Here is a 16,190-nt window from a genome sequence, read left to right on the forward strand (position 1 = left end):
GAGGGTGTGGCTTCTTAAACAGCTGAAACACAAGAGGGTGTGGCTTCTTAAACAGCTGAAACACAAGAGGGTGTGGCTTCTTAAACAGCTGAAACACAAGAGGGCGTGACTTCTTAAACAGCTGAAAAACATGAGGGCATGGCTTCTTAAACAGCTGAAACACAAGAGGGTGTGGCTTCTTAAACAGCTGAAACACATGAGGGCGTGGCTTCTTAAACAGCTGAAACACAAGAGGGTGTGGCTTCTTAAACAACTGAGACATGTGAGGGCGTGGCTTCTTAAACGGCTGAAACACATGAGGGCGTGGCTTCTTAAACAGCTGAAACACAAGAGGGTGTGGCTTCTTAAACAGCTGAGACATGTGAGGGTGTGTCTTCTTAAACGGCTGAAACACATGAGGGCGTGGCTTCTTAAACAGCTGAGACTCAAGAGGGTGTGTCGTCTTAAACGGCTGAAACACATGAGGGTGTGGCTTCTCAAACAGCTGAGAAACATGAGGGCGTGGCTTCTTAAACGGCTGAAACACATGAGGGCGTGGCTTCTTAAACAGCCGAGACACACATGTAAAAACTTACACGGTTCTCTATGTAGTAATATGAGTGAGACGTCTCACTATGGGAAGCACGCCCCTGCTGCAGCCCTCAGAAGCATCAGTCTCATTATGCCAATCCTGGCTGGTGAACGTGTCCGCCTGCCTCACTCATATTACTCAGAGAACCGGGGCTATGTTAATAACCTAAAGTTGTCTTTCCTAATATTTCGTTCGATGTCTCACTATGGGATGTGGTAGCTCCCGTATTACTCCCTTATCAAGCGTCCACCAACCCACAGGGAAAAGTACTCTGCTCCCATGAGGACAGTAAACCGTGCGTGCCAGGCACGGAGCAGAAACGTCCAGCACATAGACCAAAATTGAGAGGTGAGGACCAACTCGCCACAGCACATATGTCCTGAACAGAAATTCAATTCAATTCAATTCGGCGGCAAGACGGCACACCAGTGGCACAGTGCCCTGGTGCACCCCGGCGTAACCAGCACTCTCCCAAAGCTGGAACACAAAGCTGGAATTCCCTCATGTGGAGGCGACCAAGACGGACTACTAGAATGGCAGACGCCATCAGTCAGAGTAACCGAAGACACAATCTGAATTGAACAGATTTGCCCGGATGAAAAAGCACAAGACATGCTCTGAAAGTTTTCACCCGCTCCAGGGGAGAAGCTGGCGTGCTGCTCTCACTTCCGTCCTGAGAGGCGACGGAGGCTGCAGGCTGTGAAGCTCGGGCCGGAGTGATGAATATGTCGTCTGCGGAGACTCTTGGCGGTGAACGCCGCAAAGGATTGACACAGGGTGGGAACATCGATAGCCAGCCGGGCGTGTTGCAGCCCCAGGTAGCTCAAGCAGACCTGGTGTGGATCCTTACTCGAGATCTTGTTCCCGCAGCGACAGGGTCATACTCCGGAGTCTCCGTGCCCTCTGGTGTGAGGGGGTTTAGCTTGGTTTAAAGATGTGTTTCCTTTATTTAACAGCTCTATATTGACTCAAATTAATCTATCCTTATTAACTGGATATATGCCCCAAACGTTTAAAATAGCAGTTATTAAACCCCTCCTCAAAAAAGAGACCCTTGACCCAGATATTTTAGTTAATTACCCACCTATATCTAATCTTCCCTTTGTTTCTAAAATCTTAGAAAAGGCAGTTGCTAATCTATCATGTGAATATTTGCGCATTAAGGGCCTGTTCCAGATTAAACCATAGCACAGAAACAGCACTAGTTAAAGTTAGTAACGAGCTTCTCTTGGCTTCAGATAATGGTCTAGTCTCTTTACTTGTCCTGTTAGATCTTAGTGCTGCATTTGACACCATTGATCATAATATTCTACTGCAGAGATTGGAGCAGACTCTTGGTATCACAGGTGCTGCCCTCTGCTGGTTTAAATCATACTTATCTGATAGATTCCAGTTTGTTCATGTTAATGATAAAACCTCACTACAAACAAAAGTTAATTGTGGAGTTCCACAAGGCTCAGTGCTTGGGCCTATACTTTTTACCTTACATATGCTTCCTCTGGGGAACATTATTAGGAAGCACAACATACACTTTCATTGTTATGGAGATGACACACAGCTATATTTATCAATGAGGCCGGATGAAATAAATCAGGTTGTTCAACTCCAGGAATGTCTCAGAGACATTAAGTCTTGGATGACCTGTAACTTTCTACTTTTAAACTCAGAAAAAACTGAGGTCATTATACTCGGCCCGAAACACCTCGGAGAAAAACTTTCTGATCACATTGTCACTTTAGATGACATCACCATGGCTTCCAGTTCCACTGTGAGGAACCTTGGAGTTACTTTTGACCAGGAAATGTCATTTGATTCACACATAAAACTCATTTCCAGAAGAGCCTTCTTCCACCTGCGGAACATTATGAACATTAGAAACATTAGAAACATTCTGTCTTTACAGGATGCTGAAAAACTAGTTCATGCTTTTGTTACATCTAGATTAGATTACTGTAACTCCTTATTATCAGGATGTTCCAACAAGTCTGTTAGAACCCTTCAGTTCATTCAAAATGCTGCAGCATGAGTTCTGACAGGAACTAGAAAGAGAGACCATATAACTCCAGTGTTAGCTTCTCTACACTGGCTCCCCGTACAGTTTAGAATTCAATTTAAAATCCTCCTCCTCACGTACAAAGCACTTAATGGTCAGGCCGCTTACATTACATGTCATTAAGCAGACGCTTTTATCCAAAGCGACTTACCTGAAAGACCTAGTCTTACCATATCACCCTAACAGACCACTTAGGTCACAAAATACAGGTTTACTTGTGGTTCCCAGAGCCTGTAAGAGCAGAATGGGAGGCCTTTCCTGTGGAACCAGCTTCCAATGACAGCTCGGGAGGCGGAGCCTCTCTCTGTATTTAAAGTTAGACTTAAAACTTTCCTTTTTGATAAAGCTTATAGTTAGAGCTGGTTCAGGGAAACCTGGACCATCTCTTGGTTATGCTGCTATAGACCTAGACTGCTGGGGGATTTTCCTGTGGTGCACTCTGTCACACTCACTCTCTCACACTCAGGGTATGAATGTGACTTTTTATATGTCATTAACCTTGTCTCTTTCTCTCCCTAGTTTGTGTCTTTCCTTCCTTCCCTCTCTCTCTCTCTGTATTCTCATCTTGCAGGTTGCAGGATCCAGATCCAGTTTTCGAGGCTATCCATATCATACATATCATCACCATTATTATTGTGCTATAATTAAAAGTCGATATTAGTATAATTTTTTCAACACTCTCTGTTGCTGCTTTATAAATGACATTGTATTGCTATAAACATGTCATCATTGACTGTATAAACTTGTAACTTGATACAGTTGTTGTGTATCTGCTCCTGGTCTCTCTCTTCTGTCTCTACCTCATCTCCCTCTTGTCCTTTCTCTCCCCTCTTTCTGTCCCCCATTTTCCTTTCACCCCAACCGGTCGAGGCAGATGACTAGTTCTGGTTCTGTCAGAGATTTCTTCTTCTGTTAAGAGGGAGTTTTTTTCTCTCCACTGAACCTAGTGTTTGCTCATTGTGTGAACTGTTGGGGTTCTCTGCTCTCCTTGATGTTGTCTATGTACAGTGCCTTGAGATAATGTATGTTATGATTTGGCGCTATACAAATAAAAATTGAATTGAATTGAATTGGAGTTGAGGCAGTTAATCGATCTGGTGTGACTGACGAAGCAATAACTCCAAGGCTAGTAGCGCCCCGCGACAGAAGCTAAATAAGATCTGTCTGTGGACAGTTAAGCTAGTTAGCCCTGGACGCGAGATATGCTCCGAGTGAGAAGAGGTGTTTGAAAGACATGGTGCTGTCCGCATACGGTATTTATGGTAGGTGGGACTACCTGAGGCGGACGGACACATTCACCAGCCAAACAGGATTGGCGTAATGAGATTGATGCTTCTGAGGGCTGCAGCAGGGGTGTGCATCCCATAGTCCCATGGGTGCATCCCATAGACATCGAAATAATATGAAAATATTATGAAAGAGAACACTCGTTGTGTTGGCAAAGCTAATGGTTACATGTTAGCATGTTTATAACTAAACTGACCTCTTAGCATTAGCATTAATAGCACAGATACAGCAGGTGTAGCATTAGCATGTGTTAGCTGCTGGTGTCCTCACCTGTTTGGGGATTTGTCCAAAGTTGTTGATGAAGCCGATGGTGGCCGTCTCTTTGAGCGGGTCGTTGATGTTGTAAATGTCCACCTGTCCTTCATAGAACAGGTGGTGGAAGACGTTCACCGCGTCCACAGCAGGAGGTCCCTGCTGCTTATGACCGAAGATCAGGTCGATCCACTCGTGAAGGTGAGACGACACATAATCACACTCCAGAGCCTGGACCAGGGGACAACACACAGACACACACACACACACCGGTTACCCAGACAGACACAGAGACACATTGAGAGACACACACAGAGATGTGATGAGGATCAGTGACAAGGATCAGTGATGAAGATGAGGATCAAGGATGAGGATCAGTGGGGACTTCCAGTTGACGATGTAAGGGAGCAGACGTCCACTTCAGGTCTCCCGGTCACATTTGCTAAATTTCCTGCCTAATCGTCGGACTTTCTTGTTCCACTGCCACAGTGCATCATAAGGTAATTTCGATACTTTTGACACCAAAATGAGCAACCCTAAACAAAAAAAGAGTAGTGCACAAACTCCGGTCACAACACGAGGCAGCACTAGCATAGCTAGCAAACGCTCAAGTCATGGCAGCCAACGGGGCTCCTGCTAAAGCTTATAGCGAAGTCGCTAGTGTCAGCTTATGGTCTTATCCGGGAAGATGCCTCTGGCACCATCTCCATGTCGCAACTGGTGGCTGAGCTGGCAAAGCAGAGGACCGGTTTGAGGGATGATGTTTCTGGGTTGATTCAAGAGTCTTTAAAACCCCTCCAGACAGCCATGAATTTTTTTTTTGATTCCGACAACTTCATTTGTTATATGTTCTAATAGTGATGTTATTGCTTTTGCGCAAAGTGATCGGGAGCACCTCGAGTGATAATAGTTAACGAGGGCGCACTTCCGGAAGGACAGGGGAGGTATGGTGAGCCTGCAGTTTTCCTCAGTTGGGGAGGTAAACTTAGGCATTGATCATATTGTGTCTTGTTATGTTCTGTTGTTATATTGGGTAAATGGGGGTTTTGTCAGGGTTATTAGGGTATTGGGTGTGTGCATCCCAGGATTTCTAATCCATTTCAGCAGTTTTATTAGTTTGTTTTCATTATTTAATTATATACTCTCAAGTGGAGACACGTTATGGGGTCTGTGGACCATGAATAGGACACAGGAAAGTGCAGTAGGGGCAAGCGCTAGATTTATTTCGTGGAATGTAAAGGGTTTGAACGGACCTGTGAAGCGAGCCAGGATATTAGATATTTAAAGTGGACATATTATACCCTATTTCCCCCATTAAAATAGTTCCCTGGTGTCCTAATGAACATGTCAGTGACATGCCTTGGTCAAAATACCATAAGGATGAAGCACCATAGCAGTTCAATAACCCTGCTAAACCCGCCCCTTTCAGAACGCTCGGTTTTCGTGCATGGTCCCTTTATATGCAAATGAGACACAGGCAAACACACACCCACTTCTTCCAGGGGGTTTCTGATTTGTCCTCGTTACAGCGCTTTACAGCTCTATTCGTCTCCCCCTCCCTCCACTAGTTCTCTGACAATATCAACATGGCAGCGTGCGCAGAAAACAGCGAGAGTGCCGTCACAGGAAGAGACGTCCTACATAAAATCGAGCCGAACAGTGCCGAACTGTAAATCAGTTAAAAACACTTAGGAACAGCACCACTGATCGCCAGCAGCGCGCGGCGAGCTGAATAATCTGCCGCTGTATGTGACTGTATCAGACCGGTGACTGTGCTCCGGAGACCTCGCCACCGCTGATCGCCACCGCTGAACGCCACATACAGCGGCAGTTTAGGCAGATCGCCGCTCGCCGCTGTGGTGGCGAGGTCTCCGGAGCACAGTCAGTGCTGTCCCTATGTCTTTTTAACGGATTTTCACAGAGAGTGCAACACCGCTGCACAGAGAGTGCAGCACCGCTGATCGCCACCGCCAGCGGCGAGCTGCATAAACAGTATCAGACTGAGTCTGTGCTCCGGTCATGGAGGACGTACTGAACAAATATTTTTATTTAGGACGTGTCAGAATGGTCAGTTATGAGCTCTAGTTGACCTTTTCTTAACAATGTGTGTGTTTGTACGTCGGTGAAATAAGTTCGCTGACTAAATACAGGGTTAGGGTTAGGGTTAGGGTTAGCGAAGTGGTGCGAACACACGAACACACGTTTGCTGACTTTATCCAGCACATTAGCTTCATATATCAAATCCTCCGAGGCTGGAAGTTTGTGTAAAACACTGTGCTCCACTGTGCAGCCACCAACAGCACACTTGTCCCTCCGCGTTGACATAATACCGCTCTTCCTCCCTCGCCTGCACTCTCGCAGGGACAAGGTGGAGCTAAGGTGGAGCTCTCGAGGTAAACTTACTGGTGGGCGGTAACATTCACGGTGAAATACGCATGCTGCCGTCATAAGCGCAGGGAATTCAACATGGTGTGTTTTATCGCCTATACTTACACTAAGGGGGACCACGAAAACATGACTGAGTATTCTTTTTCCACACTTTGGTGGAAAAAGGGGCCTCCAGAGTCCCAAATATAAGTATTGAAATGGTTAAAAAGTTGATTTTGCATAATATGTCCCCTTTAAATTTTTAAAATGTGATGTCGCTTTTTTGCAAGAAACGCATTTGATGGTTAAAGACCATGTCAGATTAAGAAAACCGGGGGTTGGACAGATTTTTCATTCTAGTTTTAACTCCAGATCATGGGGTACTGCAATCATGATTCATAAAAAAACACTCTTTAATGCCACAAACATTATTTCTGACCCACATGGTCGTTTCATTATCGCTTCAGGGTCCCTCTACCACAAACCTGTCCTATTGGTTAACGTATATGCACCCAACTGGGACGATGAGAAATTGATAGAAAAAGTGATCTCGTCTATACCGGATTTTTAATTCACGCAGCCTAATATTTAGTGGAGACCTAAACTGTACAATTAACCTTTTCTTGGACCGTTCCAGCCCAAAGTCAAAAATTCCCTCCAAAATGGCTAAAACATTGTCATCGTTCATGAACCAAATTGGATGTTTAGACCCATGGCGCTTTCATTTCCATTATAGCAAAGTATTCTCCTTTTTCTCACATGTCCACCATTCGTATAGCAGAATAGATTATTTTTTCGTAGACACTGTATTACTCTCTTTTGTTAAAAACATAGAATATTGAATCTGACCATGCACCAGTAATATTAGACCTTTCCTTCCCTCTCAACCTATCTGACCGGGCCCCATGGAGATTTGATACCACACTACTAGCAGATGAAACTGACAAGAAGGATAATGTCTCCCCCTCTTTGCTCTGGCAGACTCTTAAAGTGGTAATAAGGGGGGATGTTATCTCTTACACGTCTTGGGTGAATAGAGCTAGGAGGCAAGAACAAGAACGAATTCTCAGTTCAATATTTGACATAGATCGTCAATACTCCACCTCTCCCACTCCAGTACTTAATAAAAGTAGGCTGGATCTTCAAGCCAAATATGAATTGTTATCGTCCGATAAGACAGAACGTATGCTACTGAAATGACGAGGCTTTGTCTATGAACATAGGGACAAGGCTGGTAGACTGCTAGCCCACCAATTAAAATGTAAGTCTTCTGATCGACAGATCTCACAAATACAAAAAGAAAACGGAGAGCTCACTACAGACCCCCTCGAAATAAACAATACCTTAAAGGCATTTTACTCAAAACTCCAGTGATGTCAGCGATGTGCAGAACTTTTTCACCAATTTGAATGTCCCCGTTATTAATCTCACCCATAAAACACCCATAAAACAGGACAAGTAAACCTTTCGCCAAATGGAAATTTTAAATGCGATCTCGGCGATGCAAAGCGGCAGGGCCCCGGGCCCCGGGCCCCGATGGTTATCCAGTTGAATTTTATAAAAAAAAATTCTACCAAATTAACACCGCTTATTATGGAAATGTTTAATGACTTGTTGGGTACAGGGGCCTTGCCGCAGACGCTAACTGAGGCTTCCATAACACTTATTCCGAAGCCGGGGAAGGACAGAACACAGTGTGGGTCATATCGGCCCATCTCCTTGTTAAATAGTGACATTAAAATTCTAGCTAAGGCACTTGCTCGGCGTTTAGAATCTGTTACAGATGAGGTGATCTCCCCGGATCAAACAGGTTTTATGTCTGGTCGTCACTCCTTCTCTAATATTCGGAACCTTCTTAATGTGATATACTCTCCTGCATCCGGGGAGGTACCCGAAGTAGTTATCTCCCTGGATGCCGAGAAGGCCGAGTGGAGTGGGAATATTTGTTTGAATGTCTGTGAGCCTTTGGTTTTGGACCCATTTTCATTATCAAGAGGGACTCGTCAGGGGTGCCCCCTAAGTCCGCTTTTGTTTGCATTTGCCATTGAGCCTCTGTCTATCATGTTAAAATCGTCCCCGATGATAAAAGGAATTTCTAGATGGGGGCGGGAACACAAGGTGGCTCTATACGCCGACGATTTACTGCTGTATGTGTCTGACCCATGCTGTGTGTTCCCCACATAGTTCAGATTATGTTTGGTATCTTTTCGGGATACAAGACTAACCTTATGAAAAGCGAGTGCTTCCCAGTGAACAACCTAGCTCTTGCAATTCCACAAAGTGACCTGCCATTCCATCTATCTAAAACTGGCTTCAGGTATCTAGGAATCAATATTACTCGGTCTTTCTCTAAATTATACAAAGAAAACTTCACACCCCTCAGCGATAAACTAAAATGTGACTTACAGAATTGGAGGTCCATTAATCTCTCACTGGGTGGAAAGATCAACTATATTAAGATGAACGTGTTGCCCAGATTCCTCTATCTTTTTCAATGTCTCCCTATATTCCTCCCCAAATCCTTTTTACTGTCCATTGATAGATCTATATCATCGTTCATTTGGGGGGGGGCAAAGCCCCTAGAATACAAAAAAAGCTTTCGCGCCGACATCGATCCCAGGGTGGTTTGGGTTTGCCAAATTTGCTGAGGATGAGGTTCAGTGATGAGGATCAGTGTCTCACCTCTCTGTGGACTCTGATGAACTCTCGTGGGTCGCCCTTGGCCCACGGCGGCAGGATGACGTCACTTAACTTGGTTCCATTCTGTTTGGCTCCTGGTTGAGCGCACGCACACACACACACACACACACACACACACACACACACACACACACACACACACACACACACGTGATGAATATTCATGAGGTCACATGTCACTGTGACATCATCAGCGGTGGTCCTCACCCAGGTCAAAGTTGTTGGAGTTGAGCAGAAACTCGGGCAGATAGAAGAACTCTGGGATGAGCTCTTTGACGTCTGCCATGTTGTGTTTGGCGGCAGAGAGCCAGGCTTCACGCACACTGTGGAACATCCTGTCTGCCAGGTCAAAGTGTCCTCCCTGGTTACCATAGAAACGTGGTTAACACACAGACACACACGTGAAGTGGAGGGATTATGGATCGGTCCTGATCAAACCTGAAGTCTGAGGAAGATCTGAGTGAATGGCTCCATACGGACGAGGTAAGACGCCACAATCATGGCGGAGGAGTAGTGTGTGCCGTAGTGGTACGCCGGTGTTTCACCTGGACAAACACACACACAAACAACATGCTCAGTAACCATGGAAGCAGCCCGCTGTGGTGTGTCGCTGTCTGGCGTCTCACCGTTAGGATCCTCCCAGTCCTTGTACCTCTTCTTATACTGTGTCAGTCTGTCGTCCGTCTGCGCGCCCATTGGTTTGGACAGGTTACGGAACGTCTTCGTGTTACTCAGGTCCAACTCCTGGTTAACGGCAGGTAAAACACTGGTGACTCACACACAGACACACGCTGCCATGTGATGATGTCATCATCATTGTTGTTGTTGTTGTTGTTTACCTCAGAGTCATAGTCGGCCAGGATCCATGGGAAAACTGGATACTGCATCAGGTCGTTATACGAGCGACCGGCCAACGTGTTCAGGTGCATCAGGTACTGGAAGTTACTGATCTCTCCACGCTGCGCGCACACACACACACACACGCACACACACAGTGAGCAAAGAGACAGCCCTGCAGTGTGATGAAGATGATGATGAAGATGATGAGGTCATCAGCAGGTTCTTACCTCCCACCGCTGAGTCACTGATTTCTCACCAACCAGAGTGCTGAGTAATCCAGACCTAATACGCATGTTTTAAAAACAACAATCAATAATCAATCATGTGACATTAATCTTGAATTAATCTGATGTGCATGTGTCTCACCCCTGCTCCACACTGGTGTTTGGCCTTTGACCTGAAACAGACTCAGAGCTGTCGGTCAGTGAAGGCACCACAGCCAAGAACCTGCACACGAACACACCATAATCTCACCATTCAACACATCTAATCTCTGGATTTCATCTGGACGACACGTCTAATCTCTGGATTTCATCTGGACGACACATCTAATCTCTGGATTTAATCTGGACGACACGTCTCATCTCTGGTTTAAATGCGGACTCAGTTTAATCTCTGGATTAAGTGTGGACTCACTTTAATCTCTGGATTATGTGTGGACTAAATTTAATCTCTGGATTAAGTGTGGACTCAGTTTAATCTCTGAATTATGTGTGGACTCAGTTTAATCTCTGGATTATGTGTGGACTCAGTTTAATCTCTGGATTAAGTATGGACTGGTACCTCTGGTAGACTTTGTTGCGGACTCCTTTCTGAAAAGCTAACAGGTAGTTCCTTCCATCTGCAGAAAAAACCTCCACTGCCATTGGCTGAAGAAGGAGAAGAAGAAGAAAGATGGTGTGAGTCGTGAGTCGCGTGCGCGTGCGTGTGCGTGTGCGTGTGCGTGTGCATGTGCGTGCGTGTACCTGCAGCAGGTATCTCCTCTTGTGAACTTCTTTAATGTCCTCGTAGGCAAAGATGCTGCAGCTTCTCTTTAACTGACTCTGACCTTGTCTCGCTCCTCTGGGGATGATGGCCTCATGTAAACTGCTCACAGGAAACAGGAAGTCAGACAGGAAGGGATATCTTTTCCACTATACAGTTAGTTCATCATGTTGTTTTCATGACATCATCTCACTGTGGTGACACAAACACAACAAGTGACTAGCAAATCAGTTGTTTTGGGTGAAAGTGAATCATTAAAAAGATTTGTTGACAGAATGTACTTCATTGACTGAACTGAAATACCATTGAACGCCTGACACTAAACTGAAATACCACTGAACGTCTGACACTGAACTGAAATACCACTGAACGTCTGACACTGAACTGAAATACCATTGAACGCCTGACACTAAACTGAAATACCATTGAACGCCTGACACTGAACTGAAATACCACTGAACGTCTGACACTGAACTGAAATACCATTGAACGCCTGACACTAAACTGAAATACCACTGAACGTCCCGACACTGAACTGAAATACCACTGAACGTCTGACACTGAACTGAAATACCACTGAACGTCTGACACTGAACTGAAATACCACTGAACGCCTGACACTGAACTGAAATACCACTGAACGCCTGACACTGAACTGAAATACCACTGAACGTCTGACACTGAACTGAAATACCACTGAACGCCTGACACTGAACTGAAATACCACTGAACGTCTGACACTGAACTGAAATACCACTGAACGCCTGACACTGAACTGAAATACCATTGAACGCCTGACACTAAACTGAAATACCACTGAACGTCTGACACTGAACTGAAATACCACTGAACGCCTGACACTGAACTGAAATACCACTGAACGTCTGACACTGAACTGAAATACCACTGAACGTCTGACACTGAACTGAAATACCACTGAAGGTCTGAAACTGAACGTCTAATACTGAACTGAAATACCACTGAACGTGGTGGTGATGGGCATCACCAGACACTTTGTGTCGCGCGCATCACTCTTCAGGTCATGTGACGTCATTAGAATCATGTGACGTACGTTGGTGGCAGCGTGTCGATGTCTCTGATCTCGCGGGACACGGTCATGGTGAAACCGTCGATAACGTAGAAATGTTCTTTCCCGAACAGCAGCAGCCCCTCACTGGTGTCCAGACCCTGGACCCGGGCGCAGCGGTACATGTGCTGGATCTGGATGGGAGAACACATGTCAGACGATCATATGACCTGACGAGACGTCATGTGAGCATGCGAGGCTGCCGACCTTCTCTCCGTCCTCCAGGAGGCGCAGCAGTGACGTGTTGTCCGTCCTCTGCTCGTCCTCCAGGCCTCCGGACTCCATCAGCTGATCCTGAATCTGCTCCTGACCGTCTTCATCGCCGCCATCCGCCGTCGACCGAGAACGTTTGAGCGGCGCCTTCACCAGACCTTCGCCGTTTACACAGATGGAGGCATGTATAAGTCAACGCGTTATTCTGTCCATCACCTCAGCCCCACCCTCTGACACCACTGACCTTTGACCCTGGCGATGGTGTCCTCTCCGTGCTCGGGTTCGTGCGGCGGCGTCTCTCCCTCTGTGCTTTGTTCCACTGAGTGCTGGTACATGCCGGGATTTCCACACAGCAAACGCATGTAGTATTCTTTACTGTCGTAGCTGACAGCACGCCGGTAACGCAGAGGCTTCTGGGGGGCGGAGCCAAGAGACCACATCAGACTGATGTCACGGTAGTTTGTGTGTGTGTGTGTGTGTGTGTGTGTGAGACCCACCTGAGCAGAGGTGGCACTGTTCTCTGTGTCAGGACTGTAAGGGTAGTGGATGTAGAACATGTCGTTACGAACCATCTTCTTCCTCATGCGACACGGACCCTCCGTCATCTCCAACATGAACTTGTCCAGGTGAGAGCCGATGGGCGGGCCCCACAGGCCGCGCTCACGCAGTAGCTCGTACTCGATCCCCGCCCACTCCTCTGTCACGTACTTCAGAGCGTTCTGCTGCCGCTGGAGAGGAAGAGGAGGAGGAGGAGATGAGAGTTCACTGAAGTTTGTAAACCACTCCAACACACTCCAACACACCAAAGTCCACACTGCTGCCTCCATCACTAAGTTCTAATGTCTGATTTTACTTCACTTCAGTGTTCAGATTGACCCCAGTGACACAAAGTGACCACACGAGGCAGCAGAGGACCAGCAGCTCCTGAGTGTGTGTGTGTGTGTGTGAGTACCTCCTGATGTTCTTTGTACTGCAGAGCCACCAGGTCTCTGACCACAGCGATGTGAGTGAACATCCACTGAAACGTCTCCTGAAGACAAACATGAAGGCACACAACATCAGTGTGTGTGTGTGTGTGTGTGTGTGCAGCGCCTGTTCAGAAGCACTGTTCTTGTTCAGACTGTTGTGTGTGTGTGTGCGTGCGTGCAGCACCTGTGCAGAAACACTGTTCTTGTTCAGACTGTTGTGTGTGTGTGTGTGTGTGTGCGTGCAGCACCTGTGCAGAAACAATGTTCTTGTTCAGACAGTTGTGTGTGTGTGTGTGTGCGCGCTTGCAGCACCTGTGCAGAATGACTGTTCTTGTTCAGACAGTTGTGTGTGTGTGTGTGTGTGTGTGTGTGTGTGTGTGTGTGCGCGTGCGTGCAGCACCTGTGCAGAAACACTGTTCTTGTTCAGACAGTTGTGTGTGTGTGTGTGTGTGTGTGTGTGTGTGTGTGTGTGTGCGTGCGTGCGTGCAGCACCTGTGCAGAATGACTGTTCTTGTTCAGACAGTTGTGTGTGTGTGTGTGTGTGTGTGTGTGCGCACGTGCAGCACCTGTGCAGAATGACTGTTCTTGTTCAGACAGTTGTGTGTGTGTGTGTGTGTGCGTGTGTGTGCGTGCGTGCGTGCAGCACCTGTGCAGAATGACTGTTCTTGTTCAGACAGTTGTGTGTGTGTGTGTGTGTGTGTGTGTGTGTGCGTGCGTGCAGCACCTGTGCAGAAACACTGTTCTTGTTCAGACAGTTGTGTGTGTGTGTGTGTGTGTGCGCGCGTGCAGCACCTGTGCAGAATGACTGTTCTTGTTCAGACAGTTGTGTGTGTGTGTGTGTGCGTGTGTGTGCGTGCGTGCGTGCAGCACCTGTGCAGAATGACTGTTCTTGTTCAGACAGTTGTGTGTGTGTGTGTGTGTGTGTGTGTGTGTGTGTGTGTGCGCGTGCAGCACCTGTGCAGAAACACTGTTCTTGTTCAGACTGTTCTCCTTCTTGTTACGACGAACGCCCGTTAACTTGGACAAAGCGAAGCCACTGCTGACCCGTGACAGTTTGGACTGAGACGCTGGAGCCACAGCTTCACCACGACTGATGCACTTCCTCTCATGTACTGAAGGGAGAGCAGACAGTTGATACAGCTCAAACAAACGGATTGTAAGCCCCGCCCCCTCAGACGGAGAAGGAAGCATGACCTTTTACCCTGAAGCTGAGACGAGACAGTGTTCTAACAGCAGGGGGCGCTGTCAGTGCATCAGACAGTAAATAAAGTAAAGACACGGAGGTGTCACTGATGACATCCTGTCTCAATGACTAATGATGGTAAGTAGACAGTGGGTGAGTGACAGGTATGACAGCCAAAATTCTCTCTCTCTCACCCAGGTGGTTCTGCCAGCTCTTGAGGGCGGGTTCTTCGAGGGCGTGGCGTGCTGTGGCGATGTCCACATGTCCTCGGTCGTTGCACGGCAGAGACACTTTGAAAATGTCCTCCAGCATCTGACGTTTACTGTGCATCAGCTCTGTCCACACGCGGTTAACGGCCTTCAGCAGCAACTGCCGCCCTGCAGGTCACACAGAGGTCACACACAGAGGTCACACACAGAGGTCACACACAGAGGTCACACACAGAGGTCACACAGGTGTCAAACACACACAGGTCACACACACAGGTCACACACAGAGGTCACACACAGAGGTCACACACAGGTCAAACACACACGTCACACACAGAGGTCACACAGGTGTCAAACACACAGACACACAGGTCACACACAGAGGTCACACACACACACACACACACACACAGGTCAAACACAGGTCACACACAGGTCAAACACACACGTCACACACAGAGGTCACACAGGTGTCAAACACACAGACACACAGGTCACACACAGAGGTCACACACACACACACACACACACACAGGTCAAACACAGGTCACACACAGAGGTCACACACAGGTCAAACACACACATCACACACAGAGGTCACACAGGTGTCAAACACACAGACACACAGGTCACACACAGAGGTCACACACACACACACACACACACACAGGTCAAACACAGGTCACACACAGAGGTCACACACAGGTCAAACACACACGTCACACACAGAGGTCACACAGGTGTCAAACACACAGACACACAGGTCACACACAGAGGTCACACACACACACACAGGTCAAACACAGGTCACACACAGAGGTCACACACAGGTCAAACACACACGTCACACACAGAGGTCACACAGGTGTCAAACACACAGACACACAGGTCACACACAGAGGTCACACACACACACACACACACACACACACACAGGTCAAACACAGGTCACACACAGAGGTCACACACAGGTCAAACACACACATCACACACAGAGGTCACACAGGTGTCAAACACACAGACACACAGGTCACACACAGAGGTCACACACACACACACACACACACACAGGTCAAACACAGGTCACACACAGAGGTCACACACAGGTCAAACACACACATCACACACAGAGGTCACACAGGTGTCAAACACACACAGACACACAGGTCACACACAGAGGTCACACACACACACACAGGTCACACACATCACACACAGAGGTCACACAGGTGTCAAACACACACAGACACACAGGTCACACACAGAGGTCACACACACACACACACACACAGGTCACACACGGAGCGGCAGTGGCGTCTCACCCTCGCTGACGTCGTGGTTGTGCGCGGCGTCCGCCTCGTTCTCCGTGGCCATCATCACGTGCCATGTCGTCATCCTGGCCTCGGCCTCTAGACCGAAGCCGTCCACGCTGCTGCACACACACACACACACACACACACACACACACAGAAGTGA

At 47.3% G+C, this 16,190-nt stretch overlaps 1 protein-coding gene across 1 annotated transcript in view; it reads right to left on the reverse strand.

Moving 5' to 3' along the window:
• Window positions 1-16,190, reverse strand: part of wdfy3 (WD repeat and FYVE domain containing 3) — a 38,527-nt gene that overhangs the window by 8,055 nt on the left and 14,282 nt on the right. Inside the window, 19 exon segments of the mRNA XM_058635917.1 lie at window positions 1-22; window positions 4,182-4,394; window positions 9,213-9,304; window positions 9,438-9,591; window positions 9,669-9,775; window positions 9,857-9,974; window positions 10,070-10,189; window positions 10,298-10,352; window positions 10,437-10,517; window positions 10,854-10,939; window positions 11,036-11,156; window positions 12,127-12,275; window positions 12,349-12,512; window positions 12,599-12,767; window positions 12,852-13,082; window positions 13,307-13,384; window positions 14,277-14,434; window positions 14,700-14,882; window positions 16,037-16,146. The exon segment at window positions 1-22 is cut by the window's left edge and continues 120 nt beyond it. Coding sequence (XP_058491900.1) covers window positions 1-22; window positions 4,182-4,394; window positions 9,213-9,304; window positions 9,438-9,591; window positions 9,669-9,775; window positions 9,857-9,974; window positions 10,070-10,189; window positions 10,298-10,352; window positions 10,437-10,517; window positions 10,854-10,939; window positions 11,036-11,156; window positions 12,127-12,275; window positions 12,349-12,512; window positions 12,599-12,767; window positions 12,852-13,082; window positions 13,307-13,384; window positions 14,277-14,434; window positions 14,700-14,882; window positions 16,037-16,146 — 2,411 coding nt within the window.

This window comes from Solea solea, chromosome 8, assembly GCF_958295425.1.
Source record: "Solea solea chromosome 8, fSolSol10.1, whole genome shotgun sequence".
Classification (NCBI taxonomy): domain Eukaryota; kingdom Metazoa; phylum Chordata; class Actinopteri; order Pleuronectiformes; family Soleidae; genus Solea; species Solea solea.